Source organism: Megalobrama amblycephala, linkage group LG19, assembly GCF_018812025.1.
Source record: "Megalobrama amblycephala isolate DHTTF-2021 linkage group LG19, ASM1881202v1, whole genome shotgun sequence".
Lineage (NCBI taxonomy): Eukaryota > Metazoa > Chordata > Actinopteri > Cypriniformes > Xenocyprididae > Megalobrama > Megalobrama amblycephala.
Genome location: NC_063062.1, coordinates 882,895 through 902,659, shown reverse-complemented (window position 1 = coordinate 902,659; position 19,765 = coordinate 882,895). Strand labels below are relative to the sequence as shown.

The 19,765-nt window shown below is 36.2% G+C and overlaps 1 protein-coding gene across 4 annotated transcripts; it reads left to right on the top strand.

Moving 5' to 3' along the window:
• The first annotated feature begins 676 nt into the window (after nt 1-676).
• Nucleotides 677-19,019, top strand: lsm14ab (LSM14A mRNA processing body assembly factor b). Of its 4 annotated transcripts, XR_007181523.1 has the most exons (12): nt 678-1,003; nt 2,223-2,386; nt 2,470-2,602; nt 5,338-5,448; nt 6,967-7,143; nt 9,390-9,473; nt 9,961-10,161; nt 10,323-10,494; nt 11,472-11,501; nt 14,489-14,732; nt 17,006-17,150; nt 18,521-19,019. XR_007181523.1 is itself a non-coding variant. In XM_048167681.1 (11 exons), exons 1-11 carry the CDS (start codon nt 883-885, stop codon nt 17,027-17,029), a joined length of 1,458 nt encoding a protein of 485 aa, XP_048023638.1. In that variant the 5' UTR covers nt 677-882; the 3' UTR covers nt 17,030-19,019. The 4 variants fall into 4 exon arrangements, 3 of the variants coding, with proteins under 3 accessions (XP_048023638.1, XP_048023637.1, XP_048023639.1); XM_048167681.1 differs by having other exon boundaries at nt 677-1,003; nt 17,009-19,019; XM_048167680.1 differs by having other exon boundaries at nt 17,006-19,019.
• Nucleotides 19,020-19,765: the final 746 nt, after the last annotated feature.

Genomic DNA, 19,765 nt, shown 5'->3' with positions numbered 1-19,765 from the left:
AATATAATATAATATAACAAAATAACATAACTACATTATATATTGCATAACATAAACATTTTATAATATAACATAATATACTATAATATAACATAACATTATATAACAACAGCATAACATAGCGTAACATTATTTAATACTATATAACATAATATAATATATTATAATATAATAACATTATATAACAACAACATAACATAGTTTAGCATAATATAATATAAAATAATATATAATATAACAACAGCATAACATAGCTTAACATTATATAATATAATATAACATGACAACAATACTATAATATAACAACATAACATAACAACATTATATTATATTATATTATATTATATTATATTATATTATATTATATTATATTATATTATATTATATTATATTATATTATATTATATTATATTATATAAAATAATAAAGCAATTAACGTTCAATGAAAGATGCACAAGAAGTTGTGATTGTGCTTGAGAATATATACTAATCTCCTTACAGCCATTCAGGTAAAATAAGTTAGGTTTAGGCTAATTCAAACCCAATTCAAAATGACCCTTTATTTGCTTAATTTTATTTATAATACGCATTTTTAAATCGCATTTTTCCTCTTACATAATTCCCAATGTAACGGGAGTCACACTAAAACCCCACGAACTCTCGCGATACCCGCGTGAGGGCGCGAGGGAGGGGGGAGGCGCGTTTCCCAGCATGCATCTCGATTCAGTGCGGAGGAAAATGAACTCGGCCATGTCGTGTTAAACACAGGCTGAAAGAAAACGACGTCAAATCACCGAAAAACCCTCTTAAGTCCGATAAAACCCAGCGCGAAGAAGACCAGAGGAATCGAGCAGCTGTAAAGGAGTGAATTCGAGCGGAAAGATGAGCGGAGGGACGCCTTATATCGGCAGCAAGATCAGTCTGATCTCAAAGGCCGAGATCCGATATGAGGGAGTTTTATACACGATCGACACTGAGAACAGCACTGTAGCTCTGGCTAAAGGTACATATACACACTCTCAATATGATATATATATATGTACACTCACTGCATATATACGTACAGAGAACAAATATGAGGGAGTTTCACATCAACAGAATTCAGTTGTAGCTCTGGCTAAATGTAAACACAATAAACACTCAATATATTCACACAACCAATAACCAATTCAAACTAGCTACCCTGAAAACAGCACTTTTCAATTACAAATATAAAGTAAAAACTAGGGCTGGCACAATTTTCACAATTCGATTCGATTACAATTCACATGCTTTCAATTCGATTCCGATTCGATTATTTTAAATGTAGTATTTCAGTTACAGTACATGGCTAATTTTCTAGAATGAAGAAAATCTCTCAACTAATGCTGTATTGAAGGTTAAATTAACTTATTTATATACAAACACTTAAATTACACTCAATGATTTTGTTATTATAAATAAAGTTTAGAATTACATAATCATATTTCTACTCCAATTCATTTTTTTTTTAAATATAAACATTTAAATCATGCCTGATTTATTCAAACATGCATTAAATATTGAAGAACATTAAAAATTATAATGAATATGTAACGGTGCATAGCTATATTTATCAGAATGTCGCTTTCTAGGGCACACTTTTCTAGCTGACTAACGAGTTTATAGTCACTGAATATGTTTTTCTGAGGTAAATGTGACGTTTTATTGACGTCTTTCCGAGGTTGAAACACTGATTGAGCGATTACACGAGACATGATACAGATTTCAGTAAGTTGTACTGTATATTTTAACATACCTTCAGATGTTCATGTTTATTTCACGTAGTAACTGTTTAAAGTGGAGGAGAGGATGTTCACTCTTTAACTGAGGCGCTAAAGCAATCTGTCACGCCACATTAAACAGCGCCAAAATCGTATTTATTTCTTGAATCTCATAATAAGATGGACGTCATTTGAAATCTGAGACTTTGCTTCATATCAAAAGTAACAAAGTGCAAAGATTATTGTGATTTATTGGATGGGAGGTGCTACATATTCTGCTAAACAGACTAGACTAATCGACCCTTGGGATTTAAGAAACGATATCGGTTCGTAAGAATGAGAATCGATTAAAATTGATATATTTTTTTTTTTTTTTTACCCAGCCCTAGTAAAAACACTTAGCAAAGTGGACGTGTGAAAAAAATAAATAACTAATATCGCTTTGTTTTGTGAATTTTAACATTTTCCTTTCTCCTCTAGTGAAGTCATTTGGCACTGAGGATCGGCCCACTGACAGACCTATCCCCCCTCGAGATGATGTCTTTGAGTACATCATATTTAGGGGAAGTGACATCAAAGATCTGACTGTGTGCGAGCCGCCCAAACCCACCTGCAACCTTCCTCAGGATCCTGCCATCGTGCAGGTGAGCTGGAAACATTCAGGTGAATCTGCAGAACATAAAGCCAAGTGAATACTGACCTGTGATGTTCTTGCATTTATGCACAGTCCTCTCTGGCATCCACCGCCGGTCCCGCGGCTCCTTCCTTCCAGTCATACGCCCCCTTCAGTCGGGCTCCGTACAACCAGTTCAGCTCCAGTTCTCTGGTATCCCAGCCGTTCGGAGCAGCGGTCACCGGTGGTGAGTTCACACTCGCTCTTGTAGTTTCCAGCATTGGAGATGGTGTTTTAAAAGATGGTATGCATACAGAGCTTATTTTTATTTTTGCCAAAAATCAAATTGAAATATCTTAAAGTGTTTTAAGGCAAGACACTACAGGTCAAACTATTGTTTTATTTTTTTAAAGTACTTTGCTCCCATAACATGCCCTCTTTAAGAGTAATGGAAAGAAAGCTTCCAAAATACACATTGAAGTGTTTGTTTTATATATATATATATATATATATATATATATATATATATATATATATATATATATATATATATATATATATATATATATACACATACACACACACAGGATTAAAAGACATTTCTTTTGAATGTATAGCGCAGCTTTTCAATAAAGCAACAACATACTGTATTATAGGTAGGACAAAACAAGACAGGCTATTAATATTCTTTCATTGTGCAAATGTATTATAAAGGCTCCAGTACAGAGCGTCACAAAGCACTTATACGCATCCCGTGTGCAGAATGATGCGCTTGAAGCAATACAGAGTCACAGTGCATGGCGCACCTATGCAACAGTTTTAAATTTTATTACTGTGTGTGAAGAATAATTCATAGCACTCTGTTCTCCAGTGTTGTGATCTAACAGACACTGTTTGAGATGTGTGTGCGCTGCTTTTTGCCAGGCTTTAAACACGAGCAAATTATAAACTTGCATGAAGATTCAGCACTGGCGCGATCGGGACAGTGACAGTTCCATCTGCTGTCCCGAGTGTCTTTCACAAGTTCCGAAAGTTAGTTTAAACGAGAATGCACGCGTTGGCGATAATGCATAGACTCTCATTGTTTGAAAATGTGGAGAGTGTTAAAAGAAATGTGCCTCTATAAAAAGCCCACAGGTATTGATTTTTTGCGCTTTGCATCGATGCATCGTATCGTTAGACATTAGATCGATGTATTGTTACACCCCTAATAATTGGCAACATTTTCATAATAATATCTAATAATTAATAGGAATATTGATATATTATACACTTTATGTGTCTCCTAAAATGCCTGATAAACAAGATTTAAGTCCTGGTGTCCTCTACTGAGGACATGTATAAAATCGATGTCTTGTTTCATAACAGAAAGTCATATTTTGATTATAAACCCCATAACATTTTGCTGAAATCTTGATTTATGACAAAATTTGAAAATGAATCAGATTTAAATAATTACAAAATATTATACTTCCATAAGAGTGCTAATTTTGATTTTCAGTCATATTTAAAGACCAAGGAGGAGTTATTGTCATAGTGAAACCTCTAAAAATTTGGTTTCTCTGCAAAATTTTAAACTGTGACTTGTATGATGTCAGAGAAAATCACTAAAATAATGTCCACTACAGAGGACAAAAGTCTAATTCTGGGTCCCATATGCTAGCCTTACTGTTATCTATGAGCTAGTGTGCTCCAAAACAATGGCAAAATTCACATTTAGAAAATATAAGCGTTCAAATCTTAGTCTCTCACTTCTGCCAATATAGATCAATGATCAGATCACTCTGCAGTTCAGTTTCTTATCAGATTTTCTGTCCAATTAAATGATCTCTAGAATCTAAGCGTCCCGCCCCCTACACTACAGACGCTGAAATCAGTCACTTGTTCACACAATTACTAATTTCTATATGGTGAATGGCAATATATAGGGGATAGGGAACGATTCAGACAGTGTAAATATGCTTTCCATTTCTGTGAATGAAGTCACATTTTTCAGACTACACATCCTCAGCATGATTATGTTCACTGTTTTGCTTTACTAACACTTTCATATTAAATATAAAAGGTGAATCTGTTTGACTGTGGCTGTCATATAGCGGACAGATGCAGCCTTGCCAAACTCAATGGCCGAGCTATGATATAAACGAAACACTATTGTCTATTTTTAAAAAGTGTACGACTTGATATGTTCCACCCTGTCTTCCTGTTTCAGTGGAAATTACATCAACACATTGAATAGCGGGCCTGCGCATTTCAAGGCACTTCAGTAGGACTTTAATATTTCTTCCAAATAAAATGAGAATTTTGAACCTGGCTTTATCCAATGAGTGCATATATAATTAGACAATGCCTCATTTGCATGTGTGAACATAACATTTCAGTAAAATATTACCCTAACCTGTGGTGCCTTGCCTTAAGAGTTTATCTAGTGTATGTCCTTATATTTTGAAGTGTCCTGTTTTTGCCATGGACATGCTAACATGGTGTAAAAACAGTGCTAAAACTAAAAACTAAAGTTGGATAGACAATTTATACAGTGCATAAATGCATTTCAAATAGCAGCAGGTCTCATTTGAAACATCTATTATATTGCACATACATAATATATGCCAAAATATACCATGAAAAACAAAGAAATGCAGTCCTGCCTTGAAAACTACTACCTCTGTTGCCATCTCTTACATTATCAGACAGACTATTGCTCTTTATCAATTTTTTGCAAGTATGTTTTCAAGTCCTATGTGCTTGAATAATTTTAAATGGATGGAAATACAGTAAAATTATGTTTCATGAGGCACAGAATATTTTTTTTTTTTTTAAATCTTGTCTGAGCGAGAAACAGTTAAGCAAGGAGACGGATCTTCTAGAAAGGCTGATTGCATGAGTGTTTGGCTGCTGCATAAGCTTGATATGAGGTCTTTTTTCTCCCAGTGTGATGTGTTAAAGCCCACACTTAAAGTTGTGCACTTCCTCCCCTCACAGGAAGCAGCTCAGGTCCTGCGTTCGGTAGCGAGGCGAGCACTACTGCCCCTCTGTCCCAGAGCTCTGCTCTTCCCCCGCACACTCGCTCGCTGAGTGCTCACAAACCCGAAGGTAACCGGAGGACCGACGCTGGCTTTAGTGTGTTCGTCTTCTGGCCCGTGATTATGCAGGATTACAGCATGTGTCTTTGCTGTGTGATAGTTTTATAGGGTTGTCAATAGTACTGCTACTTCGCTACCAAGTCAAGAGGTGTCTGTGATTAGCTACAATCCTCAAAAACATGTTGTAAATTGACACTCTTCACTGAGCGCTTGCACAGATACACATGGGAGCGTCTGATGTCTGTTTACAACATGTTTTTGAAGCGTTGATCATTGTAGCCAATCATGGACATATCTGTTGAGGACGTGAACACAATGGCCAATCAGAGGTGTTGAACAATCTGCTCAACAGCGGTCAAAATGCTAGAGGGAAATGCTTTCAAGTACCGAAGTTGGTGCTTTTGACAGCCCTGTAGTTTAATGACTCGAGTGTCATTCTTTGGTCTGTCAGTTGGTGACTTGCATTCTATAAAGACAACATGAAATCAAATTGTGCACAGTTGATCAGCGCATATTATTCTAGAGAAATATTTGTTTGCAATTTTTCATTAAATTGCAAGACCATCTGTTCTGTTGATGTAAGCAATGCCAGACAAATGAGTAAAATTAATAGAAATTATAGCCACTTCTCACAATCCAATTTGAATGGATAAAAGTTGATGTTGAATGCATTGCAAATTATGCTTATTTCATGTTGTCTTCTTAATCCTTAAATGCATGAATGTTTTGCCAATCATTATTACATATTTGGGTCTTTAGCGACCCAGAACACATATGGCTCGCAGAATTAGTATAAAACTCAATTGAAATTTTAATAACAATTACAAAAGAATAAAATAAAGCATATTTTGTTATCTTTTGGAACATGAAAGGGTTCAATTTGAGCAGATGCTTTCTACCATCATCACGGTCATCGTCAATGCTCATTTCCCCAGCATCTGGCTCAGATTCGCCTTCTCAACCATATTCTCGTCTTCAAAATCGATATTTTGATCGTTGTCTGCTTCTTCACCAGATCCACCATCAAGTGACAGTGACACTAATATTTGATTGCGTACTTGCTCTGCATTAAATCGCTAAGCCATTTAAAGTTTTGCTGATGATGCTTCTGTATTCTTTTGTTTTATACCTGCAGTAATTATGAGTGAAACATCACGCCATCATTGTTGTGTATCAGAGATTCAATTGTTGCACAGAAAAAAATATACTTGCACTATTACATACCTCGGGTCACTAGCGACCCTATACACTTTATACAAAAAAATAATTTGAAAACGCATCCTCTTGTTATATTGTTTATAATGATTGCAATGATTGAGGAATACTAAGAAGGTTGAGATCTATCTTTAAAAAATGAATGAATGATCGTACTGGTCGCTAAAGACCCGAGGTTTTGCGTTTAAGGGTTAACATTTACCGTATGAAATGATACAGAGAACTGGCGTTTCCATCATATAACTCTTGTCCACATCACGTGGTGTTTTTTCGTTGTTAATTTTGTGTGTCTGAATTGTGTCCTCTTTTTCAGGTCGTTCCAGCCCATCTGCGGAGCATTTGAGGAAGACCCCGACCCAGGAGCATGCGGTCCAGACGGCCCCGGTCGCTCCCGCTGCGGTTGCAACCAGTACAGCGAGTCAGAGGAGCCCTGCAGCTCCCCGACCGGCCCTCAACACCCAGAAATCTGCTGAAAACCAGGAGCAAAAAGGTGAGAATCGGGGCATTTCAGAGCTGGAAATTTATGAACATAATTTTAAAAGGTTAATTTTTGTTTATTTATTTTCTGAAAGGTTAAAGTGCCCCTATTATGTTTTTTTTTAATATTACCTTTCATGCAATTTGTAATGTAGCTGTAAATGTAAACGATCTGCAAAGTTGTGAAGCCAAAAGTGCACAAATTTATTGTCTCAAAAGAAAGAATCGACTCAGAACAGCATAAACAAGTCATTAGGAATTCAAATCCCATTTCTGTGATGGCCACATGTCACAAAGTAACACATTTGCCTAATGCCCGCCTATGGTCTTCATTGGCTCCCCGCGAACAACTAGGGCTGTCGCGATAACCGCAATATCGTAATACCGCGCTATTTACGAGCCAACCGCAGAGGACTGCAAATACCGCAGCAACCGCGATATTTGCATGTTTTTATTTTTTGAAAGGTATGTCCTTCTCGTTTTACACTTAATGCATGTGTACTAAATATTAAATAAGTTAATAATGATAGCATAATGTGTACCATGGTAATTTGTAAAGATGCTCCATAGATTACTAAAGCACTAGAGCACTAAACAAGCCTAAACATTGAATATGAGCGAGATCGACTGAGCGCGTGCGATTACCTGCGTCTGTCCTTCAGGCCGAAACATATATTCGTGAAAAAAGGTTGTCATGTCCAAGGATAGAAATCTCTGCCTTAGCATCGACACATTACTGGTCAGCTGAGCCTTATAAAGTGGCGCTCACAGTTAAAATGATTTCAACAGCTTGTTTCATTACATCGCTCTTTAAATGAATCAGCGTTTAGAACGTCCAGTTGATGAATGGTATAAATACTCAAAGAGACAGTCCCTTGCCGCCACCTTGTGGCGCAACAATGTAACTGCACTGATTGACAGCCTGTCTGGAACGCGCAGAGATGAGTAACGTTAGTTCTGTTTATACTCGTGAAATATCAGCAGAAAGTCTCTCGTTTAGTCAGATTTGAGGATCGGAACTACATATAACAATAGCCCTACGATCTTACTGTCAGGTTTATGTTCTGTTATGTAGACCCTTAGTTTGACATTCTCTTCTGTTACTTACTTCCTGTTTCAACACTCTATTTAGTTTCGTTATTGAATATGACCTGCAGGACTATATATATATATATATATATATATATATATATATATATATATATATATATATAGCATAGCGGTAAAACCGCATATCGCGCTATTGAGCCACTCAAAAATACCGCAAGGGAAAATCCTTAACCGCGACAGCCCTACGAACAACGTCTACTTTGACCCGCCCTCAAACACTGCAGCTGGTTCATGTTGTGTATACATATCGAAAAGATGCTGTTTTCTGCTTTGCAAAAGCAAATTCTCTTTGTAAACACTCTCAAAGGATGAGGATGTGAAGAGTCAGTGGTTAAAATTACCACAGAGATACAACAGCAGAATAACATTTTCACAAGTGCTTCTCAAATCTCCAAGAGGTCTAAATGGGATTTACAAAACGCCATTAAAGATAGAACAATAGCCGCTATATTTTGACTCACTTGCTCCTGAGAATCACAGCCTGTAAGTATGATTAATTATTGATGTATATATTTCCTACTGGGTGTTCAAAATACGTAGTTTTGTGTTTTCTTCTGCTAACTCACGTTATCACTGTCTTACTGAAATACTTCTGCAAATCATCTGTGGCTCACTATTACCTAAAACTGTGTCCATTAATGCAGATTGTCTGTCGTTCTTATAACAGTAGTGATTAAGGATGGAGCAAGAAAAACGTCCTGCTCAAGTCGTCCTTGCGATGGAGGTTCAGGTTGATATGGTAAAATCAATGCCATTGTTACTGTGTACAGTGTGTACAATCGCTGAGCTTTAGGAAGCTGAAGTTCAACTATGGTTAAAGGCGTTTCGCTTTCAACAGGCACTGTAAGTGGTAGACCAGTCACAACAGACTGGGCCGTCTGGCCAATTAGAGCAGAGCAGGCTCGCGGAAAGGAGGGACTTAGAGAGACATCAGACAAGTCGTTTGAGAATTAGTGAAAAATGTAATGATGTGCAATGTATATTATGAGAAAATTAAAGCGCTTTTTGACTTTTGATGCATGTAAGCCTGTTATAGGAATTAAGAACCTTTTAAAATAGCATAATAGGGGCACTTTAATGTACAGATATCATTGACGAATAGTTTTTCACCTGCAGCCATTAATTGTGATATCTGTTGTTCATCTACAGCGTCTGATGTCCAGAAGGTTCCTCGGTCAGAATCAGATTCAAACAGGCCTGATAACAAAGACCCAAACAAACGGCACTCTGGCGGTAAGTCAATTTAAAACATCTTCCCTGTATTTAGTGGCCAAAAGTGATGGAAAATTGACATCTTCACCCTTTATTCAAGTATTATAAGCATATTTGTGTTTAGAGTCAATAATTGTATTTGTGAAAATAACTCAATGAAACATGACAAATTGTGCGGACATAATTTTTGGCCTGGCTATCATACAGAGAAATTATGAACGCATGCAAAAACAAGAGAACTAATGGAATATTAATAACTAATGTATGCTTTTTGTTTTTCTATGCATTTTATTTTTTGTGCTGTAAAATAAAACCTGTAGCTGTAGTTTTTCCATTTGTTGCCTAATAATTTTGTCAGATAAACACCAAGTTTAGTCTTTTGTTCTTCCCTCATATTTAAACTTGCCTCATATTTTGATGGTAAACAAATGATTGGAAAACAAATATCCCCATGATCACGATCAGGGCTGTAAGCATCATTTGTGATAACGGTTGTCTCTCTCTCCAGGCGGTGCTCCTCCTATGAGAAGGGGGCGGGGCAGCGGTGGCGGAGGAGGTGGTGGTGGCGGTCCGCGTGGGCGGGGCAGGTTTAACGGGCGTAGAGATGGACCAATGAAATTTGAGAAAGACTTTGACTTTGAGAGTGCAAACGCCCAGTTCAATAAGGAGGAGATCGACCGTGAGTTCCAGAGCAAACTCAAGATTAAAGGTACTGTTATTATGCATCTTTATGCTTTTTGTGGGTTTAAAACAAAGTATGATATTATACTTCAGGCTTTTGATTGGATCATTAAATGTTTTTTTCATTAGGGTGATTTTTACTGACTGTTTATTGCCAGATGCAAGTTTTAATGTCACTTTGCGCTGCAGATGAGAAGAGTGAGAAGTCGGAGAAGACTCTGAACGGGGAGGAGAAGGCCGACTCGGGTGTGGAGACCCAGAACAGCGAAGGCAACGTTGAAGAGGAGGATCCGCTGGGACCCAACTGTTACTATGACAAATCCAAGTCCTTCTTCGACAACATCTCTTGTGACGACACCAGGTGAGAGCTCAGCTTTTATGATTTGATTCCAATTCACAAGCTCTCGATTTGATATTAATTCATTTGGAAATATTTTTGGTTCATGTTTATTTTTCTTGAGGGGAAAAAAAACCTCTCTAAATAATGAAGTCTAACTTGAGTTGTAAACTATACAGGGATCTATCTCACCTGGTACAATACCATATTATAGTTTATAGTTAGCCCTAGGGCTGGGCGATATATCGCATGCGATTGTCACGCGCATTTCGTCAGTAAAGCCGGTTCCCTGATTACCGCTATTATCAATTGCTATATTTTTAGATATAATAATTTTACTAATATTTAAATTGCACATGAGGCAGTTCTTAATATAATTATCTTTCTACTCCAATTTGTTGTTGATAAATACATGTTTATATGGTGGCTGTCATAAATGATTTCGAGAATGATGTATTCAAACATACATTAAGACATCACTAACAGGCAAAAATATAATTAAAATATAAAATAGTACATATTTAAGCAAAATCTTCCTGTCTAGAGTTCTTTTTTCTAGTTAATTGTGAGCTATGGACATTGAATGGCTTTCCTGAGGTAAATGTATGACATAATAGTCTTTTGGCGTAGTTTTTCACATACTATATAGTGAGAAGAATTCGATTTCGGACACAGCGTAGGTGTTTTAAACAGTAGTATACTACATTTTTCACATGACCTCACTTCAATGTTTAGGTCAGGATGTGGTGTCCTTGGAAGTAGTTATTTGCGTTTTCAGTCCAGTTTTGTGTAAAAATGTATTTTTAACAGTCTGATCCAACAATGAGTCATGAAAGATGTTAAATGTTGATGCTTTTTCATGCCTCACCTGGTTCAAACGGGTGTAAATGCTTTGAGTGATTCAGTCACTCTGGGTTCAATGTAGTAATTTGCTGTTGTAAAGTTTAAAAATAACTGTGAATGAATCATCTAACAGACGTGCACTCTTCTGGCTTTTCTAGAAAGGAGAAATCGGGAGGTGCTTTTGGAAGGTACAGTCTTGTTTGTTTGTTTATTTATATATATATATATATATATATGTTTTAACATGCTAATGTGTTTCTGAAGCAATGCTTATGATTCAGACTACCCAAAATTCAAATGTTGTCATGCATGATTATTTAATCAGCTGATCTCTTAAATGTATAAAATGTAGAAAAATAACCACTATTACTAACAGTTAAAGTCATTGAAATGAATTGTACAGAGTGTTGAAGCCCTGATCAAATGATATATAACCAAAGCAACAAATGGGCAAATCAAAAATGTCACTTTGTGTTTTCAGGTTGCATGTAAAACGATTAGCCTACTACACATTTTCTTGTGCATTCATGCAATGAATCCTGCCTTTTGCAAATTTGTCCATGACATCTTACAAAGCAGCTATTTTTTGAAGCAGACTCCAAAGCCTGGAATACACTACACTACTTTTGCTCAGATTTTTGCCGAAATTTGCAGTCTAGATGAGTCGATAATAGTTGCTGAATGTCTGCAGATATCTGGTCAGTCAAGAGTTGAGATTTTACAGAAAATCGCATAGTATATGATTTTTTTTTTTTTAGCTTCAGACTATGATTCCATGCTGTCGGAGTATATTAAAACATTTTTGATATACTCTGAAAGCATGGAATCATAGTCTGAACTGCACTACACGTTGCTACTGAAACCGAAATCCTCTCTCTACCAATGTTGCATTAAAATACAATAACTAGGACTGGGACAATAAATCAATGCATCACTCAATTCTGAGATTTTCTGAATGCATTGTGATTCTCTCTGGAATTGATTCTGATATTAGTTTTTAACAGCAGATGGCGCTCTATTCAAGATTTTAAATGCACACTCAAATGCTCACAAAGAAGGGCGCTCGTGCGTTCGGCTGAGTCTGAAAATGTACCTTAGAATGCTTTTATGACTCGATTAATGTAAACAGCACACTGCAAACACACTTGTAATTCACTTCAACCTTTTCGAACTTTAAAAATTATTATTTTAAAGTGCCATCTGCTGTTAAAAACTAAGCTCATAATTGATTTGAGAGAGAATCATGATGCATTCGGTAACTCTCAGAAACAATGCAGATAGGGCTGCACGATAATGGTTAAACTGATAATCACGATTATTTTGCTCAAAATTATAATCACAATTATTAATCACGATTATTCTTTCAAAAAGGGCAATGTAGTAATAGCCATTTTGCACATTCTTTACCAACCTACACTTCACCCAAAAGGCCTGTAGGTGGCACACCGACTTCATTTAACAAACTATGATAACTTGGACCGTAAATCAATACAAAACACATGGTTTCTGTGAGCTCTTTGTAATCTGTATTCACATTAGATTTTTAAAGCAACACAATTCATTTGCAAATGAGACAAACCACAGATCCAGATTGCCCTGCAAATTTGTAAAAAGCAAAGATGCTCTTTGATATAAAAAAAATGTCCCTAGGAACTTCAAAATATAAAACAGTGAAACTCTTAATATTTTTTCCAATAATTCCAAATTATGTTCATTTTCCCGATTGAATTGTCACAAAGTGCTTTCTGCAAACAGTAAGGTGGAGATCCGTGTTGCATTTGCAAATTCATCGCTGAAGGTTTGATCAAGGCAGATTTAGTCACACAAATAGTACAAGTGGCTTGTGAAGAAACAAAGATTGGCTGTATGACACTTTCATTGAAGCAGAATTTCGCTGCATTGATCACTAAACTCCAGCGCACATGTTTGTTTTCAGATCATCAGCGCTGCTTCTGCATATAGAGGGAACGTGTGCACAGAGTTGCCAGATTGCACAGCTTAAGTAAAACACCAGGAAGAAAGTATATCCTTTTAGGGAGAAAAGCCCTATTTGGGGGATTTAAGTTCTTTGCATCTGGCAACCACGAGCATATCCCAAAGGAAAAACACGTTTTCAGGATAAATAACCAGCCAATATTGTGATTATCACGATTAAAAAATGATTAATCATGCAGCCCTAGATCCAGAATCAGTTCTCGATTTGCAATGCCAGCCCTAACAATACAAAAGTTAATTAACAGAACATGTAACATTAGCCTTAATATTCATACTGACCGCGTCTGCCCACCTAAGACCGCATCCGTTTGCGCTTGACTGTTTTTTCTTCTTCTGTGACTCTGCACACAGAGTTGCTACAACAACCGCATTCACCTTCTGAACATTTTTTGTTGTGTTCAGAACCATTTGAAAGTCAGGTAGTGTGTAGGGTCTTTTGCACCGGGTAGTTATTGGAACTAGTCACCAGGGCGGTCCGCTGAGAACTACATTTCCCGCAAGCGATGTCATTTAAGCACGGCATTCAACAATGTCAACAACTGAAGGATGGTGACAGATGTAGACGTATAGTTATGCGATTGAAAGAGCAAAAAGAAGGGCTAAGAGACGAAATCTATGACAACTTGCAGTGCTACATATCATCGAGGCTGAGAAAAGAACAACGCCACAGACAGAGGCGACAGGTAAATGCCGTTAACATTAGCTTTCTGTATATTTATGTTTAATCGCTGTTTTCAATGTTCATGGAGTTAAATATATGTGAACTGTGTTTACACGGCTTTTTAAAAATGGCAGGTGCTGTTTCATATGCCATGCGTTCGGCCAATCAACGTATACTTACATCATTGATATTTAGTCCCCCAAAGGGCGTTCCTAAAAATAAAATCGTTCCCAGTTCCTGCCGTGCAAACTTGGCTAAAAGTGGGTTCCCTTTGCCAATAATTATAGGAGCTATGAAGATGTTCCTCCGGTGCGTAAGCCCCTTATAATCCTCAGTCGTTTAGTGTATGATGCTTAATGTTTTAAATCTGCAGATTTTAAAAGTCGTGTAGTGTATTCCAGCGTTAAGATGAATGTCGTGTAAACATGTTGCAGATTAGACAGGCCTCCTGCCAAACGTGGATTATTTTGACACGCTGTTGAATTGCATTCTGATGTATTTTTTATCTCTAATCTTCAGGGAACGGAGGCAGACCTGGGCGGAGGAGAGGAGGATGAATGCAGAGACGTTCGGTATTCCACTGCGTCACAATCGCGGGCGCGGGGGTTTCCGTGGCAGAGGTGGCGGCATGGGCTTCCGTGGCGGTCGCGGGCGTGCGGCGAGCAGGGGCTCGTTCATGCCCTCCCGTGGGGGCGGAGGAGGATTCAGGGGCGGGTTTAGAGGCGGCAGAGGAGGACGGGAGTTCTCTGACTTTGAGTACAGGGTTAGTACTTCCTCTTTTACCCCAATAATGAGCCAATCATAGATGTTCGAGATGCATGATGCGTTGTACAGTGTTATTGTTAACTAAAAATCACTTTTGGTAATTAAAGTAAAATGTAAATATTATATGAAAAAAATTTGCCTCCTCAACTAAGTGAAATAAGTTTAAGTACTGAAACTGAAATAAAAATATATTGAAACTATACAGAAATATATATATATTTTTTAAATATATAATTACCAAGGCTCAACAAATGTATTCAAATTTAAAGTAAAATTAAATAAAAACTCATATAAAAATAAAAGCTAATTTAAAGTATTAATAAATACTGTAAATGGCATATAAATACTAAAATGTTGTGATTATATCTGTATCAGCTAGAGAGCGACCGATACTGATATTGCAGAACCAATATTTATTTATTGTATTATTTCTGATTTTGACACAATGATTACAGCACTGAACTGAACATGTTTTATTTAACACTTTTGTCAATACTGTGATTCATGTCATTTCACTCCCTTACATAAAAAAAAAAAAAATTCTACATCTTTCATAAGTCTGAAAGAAAAAATTCTTCGTCACTAAAGTGTCTTTTAAAACAAAAACTTCAAGCTTTTATGTAACATAATTTGTGCATTAATGGCTGTGCATTAATAGTTCATTAATGAGGAAGGCGAGTTATTTTACCTTTGAACAATGCACTCGATTCTCAAAGCACCACATTTATTGGTGAATCTGATATCCAATTATGGAAAAATTCTTAAATATCGGGGAAATGTCGGTAACTGATTATTGGTCAATCTTTAGTATCAGATATTTAGAGTTTGGCATTTTGTCTTATTAGTCTGGTATAGAAAAATAATTTTAAAACACACTATCGTTCAAAAGTTTGGGATCGGTAAGATTTTTAATGTTTTTAAAAGTTTCGTCTGCTCAGCAAGGCTGCATTTATTTAATTAAAAATACAGTAAAACAGTAATATTATGAAATATTATTACAATTTAAAATAACTGTTTTCTATTTGAAAATATTTGAAAATTTAATTTATTTCTGTGATCAAAGCTGAATTTTCAGCATCATTACTCCAGTCTTCAGTGTCACATGATCCTTCAGAAATCATTCTAATATGCTGATTTGCTGCTCAAGAAACATTTGTGTACAATTGTACAATATATTTGTGTACAATATTTTATTTCAGGATTATTTGATGAATAGAAAGTTCAAAAGAACAGTGTTTATCTGAAATCTAATCTTTTGTAACATTATAAATGTCTTTACTGCCACTTTTGATCGATTTAATGCATCCTTGCTGAATAAAAGTATTCATTTCTTTAATTTCTTTTCAAAAAAATAAAAATAAAAATTCCTACTGACCCCAAACTTTTGAACGGTAGTGTATAATGCTACAGAAGCTTTGTATTTCAGATAAATGCTGTTCTTTTGAACTTTCTATTCATCAAGGAATCCTGAAAAAAAAAGTACACAACTGTTTTCAACATTGAAAATAATCATAAATGTTTCTTGAGCAGCAAATCATCATATTAGAATGATTTCTGAAGGATCATGTGACACTGAAGACTGGAGTAATAATGCTGAAAATTCAGCTTTGCATTGTCAAATATATTAAAATAGAAAACAGTTATTTTAAATTGTAATATTTCACAATATTCCTGTTTTTACTGTATTTTTAATAAAATAAATGCAGTCTTGGTGAGCAGATGAAACCTTTTTTTAAAAAACATTAAAAATCTTACCGATCCCAAACTTTTGAACGGTAGTGTATATTAAATGAAAATTTAATAATATACAAATAAAAGTATAATATAAAGTATTAAAAAAATACTGTAATGGTTAATAAATAATACTAAAATATTGTGATTTATATCGGTATCAGCTAGAGAGCGACCGATACTGCAGAACTAATATTTATTTATTGTATTTCTGTTTTTGACACAATAATAAAAGCACTGAACATGCATATATTATCAGTTAATCTCTATAATCAGATATTTAGAGTTTTGTCTAATATTGATATTGTTTGCTTTTCCTACAAACTTAAATAGTTTGCGCTTTTTCTACACCAATAAAATAAGAGCAAATTGATTTTAAAGATGTCTCAGAAATATACTAACACTAATTCATCTATTAGGGCCGTAATAAATTGACAAAATCATCGAATCCAGTCTTAAAAATGGAATTTACAGTATAACGCTCAATATCACAGATTTTAAATTGGACTCTTATATTTGTTTGTTTCACGTTTGTTTCAGAAGGAAAACAAAGTGGCGGCGTAGTCCAACATGAAGAAGACCAGATCATCCGAACAGCCAAGAATCTCCGATCATCACGTCTAGATTAACGCTTTGGTTTTGACTCCTGACTAACGGGAACTGCCTCTGTTTAACACCAGCGCAGGTGACGCCTGCCTCCAGCTGGACACGCAGCTTTGAGTTTTTCTCCTTTCTTCCTTTTTTAGAAAAAGAAAAAAAAAACATTTGATGTTTTTCGGAAACGAATGATCTGCATTTAATATGTTCGGAGGGGAGAGTTTGTGTACAAAATGCCGTAACTTCCATGGAACGCCGATGATGATTATTATTATCTGGTATTTTTGCATCAACCTTTAGTTCCTTTGGTAATAAACAGAGGATGGTATTTGATATTATTCTGTTAGGTGTACAGAACCCCGCTGATACTGTGAGCGCTCCTCAGTCAAATAGCTTTATTATGTTATGATTTATTTTTTTGGGAATCTGTTCTCTAATGTCTTTTAAAGCACCAAATCTCAGCGTAGAGGCGGTGGAGTTTGTGTCCGAGCTCCGCCACCGAAACGAAATAAACTTTCAGTTTAACTCGACGGCTTCATGCTCGTCCGTCTGTTAAACAGAGGTGCTTTGCTTCATTGAATAGATCGACATGGTTTGTAGTACTAGGTTTTGTAATCATTTTTTAGTTCACTAGTTTATTTCAGCCCCCAAATTTGTAATTTATCTCATTTTTTTCTGTTGCATTCTTCCCTGTTATCGTCAGACAACATTGTCTAGCAGTAGGTCATTTCACAAAAACATCCTGGTTCATGATTGAATGTATTGATGAATTCAACTCTTTCTTTTAAACGATTCATGTTCTCCCTGCTGGATCAGACTGCTGTTCCTGTCTTCAAAATGTATTTTGCTATTTGAGTGCCAGTTATTCTTGCCTTTTGATGTCGATTATGTACATTTCTAAGAGGGCTTTTTGATATAAACTCGACACAAACCCCTTAAACGCACCGTTAAACACCAAGATCTTCTGGAAAGATCCTGTAACCCTTTAAGAATCAGATTGGACGTCTCGAAATTGCTTTCATGTGCACTTTAAAGTCACGTACGGCACACATGATGCGAAGGCTAAATTGGATGTCATTTCATAATGCTCGTATACCTTGTTTCAAAACTGTGGACAGATGTGTGTCAATCGAGACGCACCCATTTACAGTATTTCAGCATCAATTCATATACTAATAAACGGGATAAAAGGACAGATGCGTTTAGTCTGAATAGGAGGCGAGTGTCACCTGAAATAAGTGTCCATAAACCCCTCTATTGTGAATAGTTCCTGTTTGATACACTTGTATGTTAATGTGTTATTTCAGGTACCAGCTGTCTATTGCTCTGTTAATGAAGTTTGTTTACCCATGATCCCGTCTCTCCCCTTTGAATGTCACTGAAGCACTCGTTCCTGCACTGTTAGATGGGAGTAACTGTTGTTTTTGGTGTGCTTCATATTTTTAATTTGTGTTTCAGAGATCCAAAGACCGAATTACGGATAACATTTGGAGGAGAAGTGCTCTCTCAGCCGGTTCTGCATTATTTTTCTCATGACTCTCGTCCGTTTCATAGTTTTCAACTCTACTTAGCTAAACCGCTCCCTTGAAAAAGCACTACGAATCGCAGAGATGTCCCGCAGGCAGCTAGTGAAATGCAGTCTGATCACTCAGACCAGGGCATGATGGGAAACCTCTGAGCGAGCCGCAGATATTGGTGCTGAGATGTGAAACGAATCCTGATACCGAGATGAAGTCGAATCGAACCTTGTGTGAGAGTTTAAACTGGACAGATGTGTGTTACAGGGTTGATGGGATTGTTGTGGTCAGTCCTCTGGAGGAATTTGATTGGCAGGTTTATTATTTTGTTTCTTTGTTTTTCTGAATTAAAGCAGTTGTACATGGTGTGCTCGTAGAGGGCTTCAGACGGGGCAAACTGAGCTTTTTATTCAACAAGAGAAATAAATAGTTGTTCAGTATCCTCTGTGTGTGTGTTCTTGTTTTTTGTCAAACATTTCTGCAAACAAGAACAGTTCATTAGTTGAATGTGTCACTAACAGTGTTGTCAGTATGTTACTCTAAAAAATTAATTTCAGGGCTCCAGACTGACTAAATGGTTGCATTTTGACCTTTTTTCTGCCAGTGTGACTAAATTTTGTCAGAGGTCACACTGGTGCGCACACTGATAAGAGCTGCCATTTCTGTTGCATATGAGAAACATCAAACGAAAGTGAAACAAAACTGCACTACTCATTTGAGCTGAACAGCACGTAACTCTAGGGGAGCTGGAATATGAGCCTGTTTTCAAAAAAAAGTGGAGTGTTCCTTTAATGCAGTAATGCTTACTGAAACTGTGGTATTGTGGCAGAAATACTTGAATGCTTTTGCATTAATGTCAGGGTTCATGCAAACTTTTGAAAGTGAAATTCGAGCATTTTTCAAGGACTTTTTAGAGAGATTCACACTTTTTCCAGCACTTAAAACCTCTAAATATGATCCTATTTTAATGTGATCATTTGTAAAACTAAAAGATTAAGGAAAACTAACACTTCTAGGCAAACAAAACTTTAAAAAATGACATGAAATTACCACTAGATGGCGGCAGAGAAGGACTTATGGCATTTACACTTTATTATTTTTTTTTTCATGAGCTGCAGTCTTTTTTTAAATGCTTTATTCAGTAACAAAATAACAACAGCAAGAAATTCAGTAAAAACATACATTG

Coding starts and splice junctions, on each gene's coding strand:
- lsm14ab (XM_048167680.1), top strand. CDS start 883: ATGAGCGGAGGGACGCCTTATATCGGCAGCAAGATCAGTCTGATCTCA. Junction 2,603..5,337: donor CGGAGCAGCGGTCACCGGTG/GTGAGTTCACAC, acceptor CTCCCCTCACAG/GAAGCAGCTCAGGTCCTGCG. Junction 10,495..11,471: donor ATCTCTTGTGACGACACCAG/GTGAGAGCTCAG, acceptor TGGCTTTTCTAG/AAAGGAGAAATCGGGAGGTG.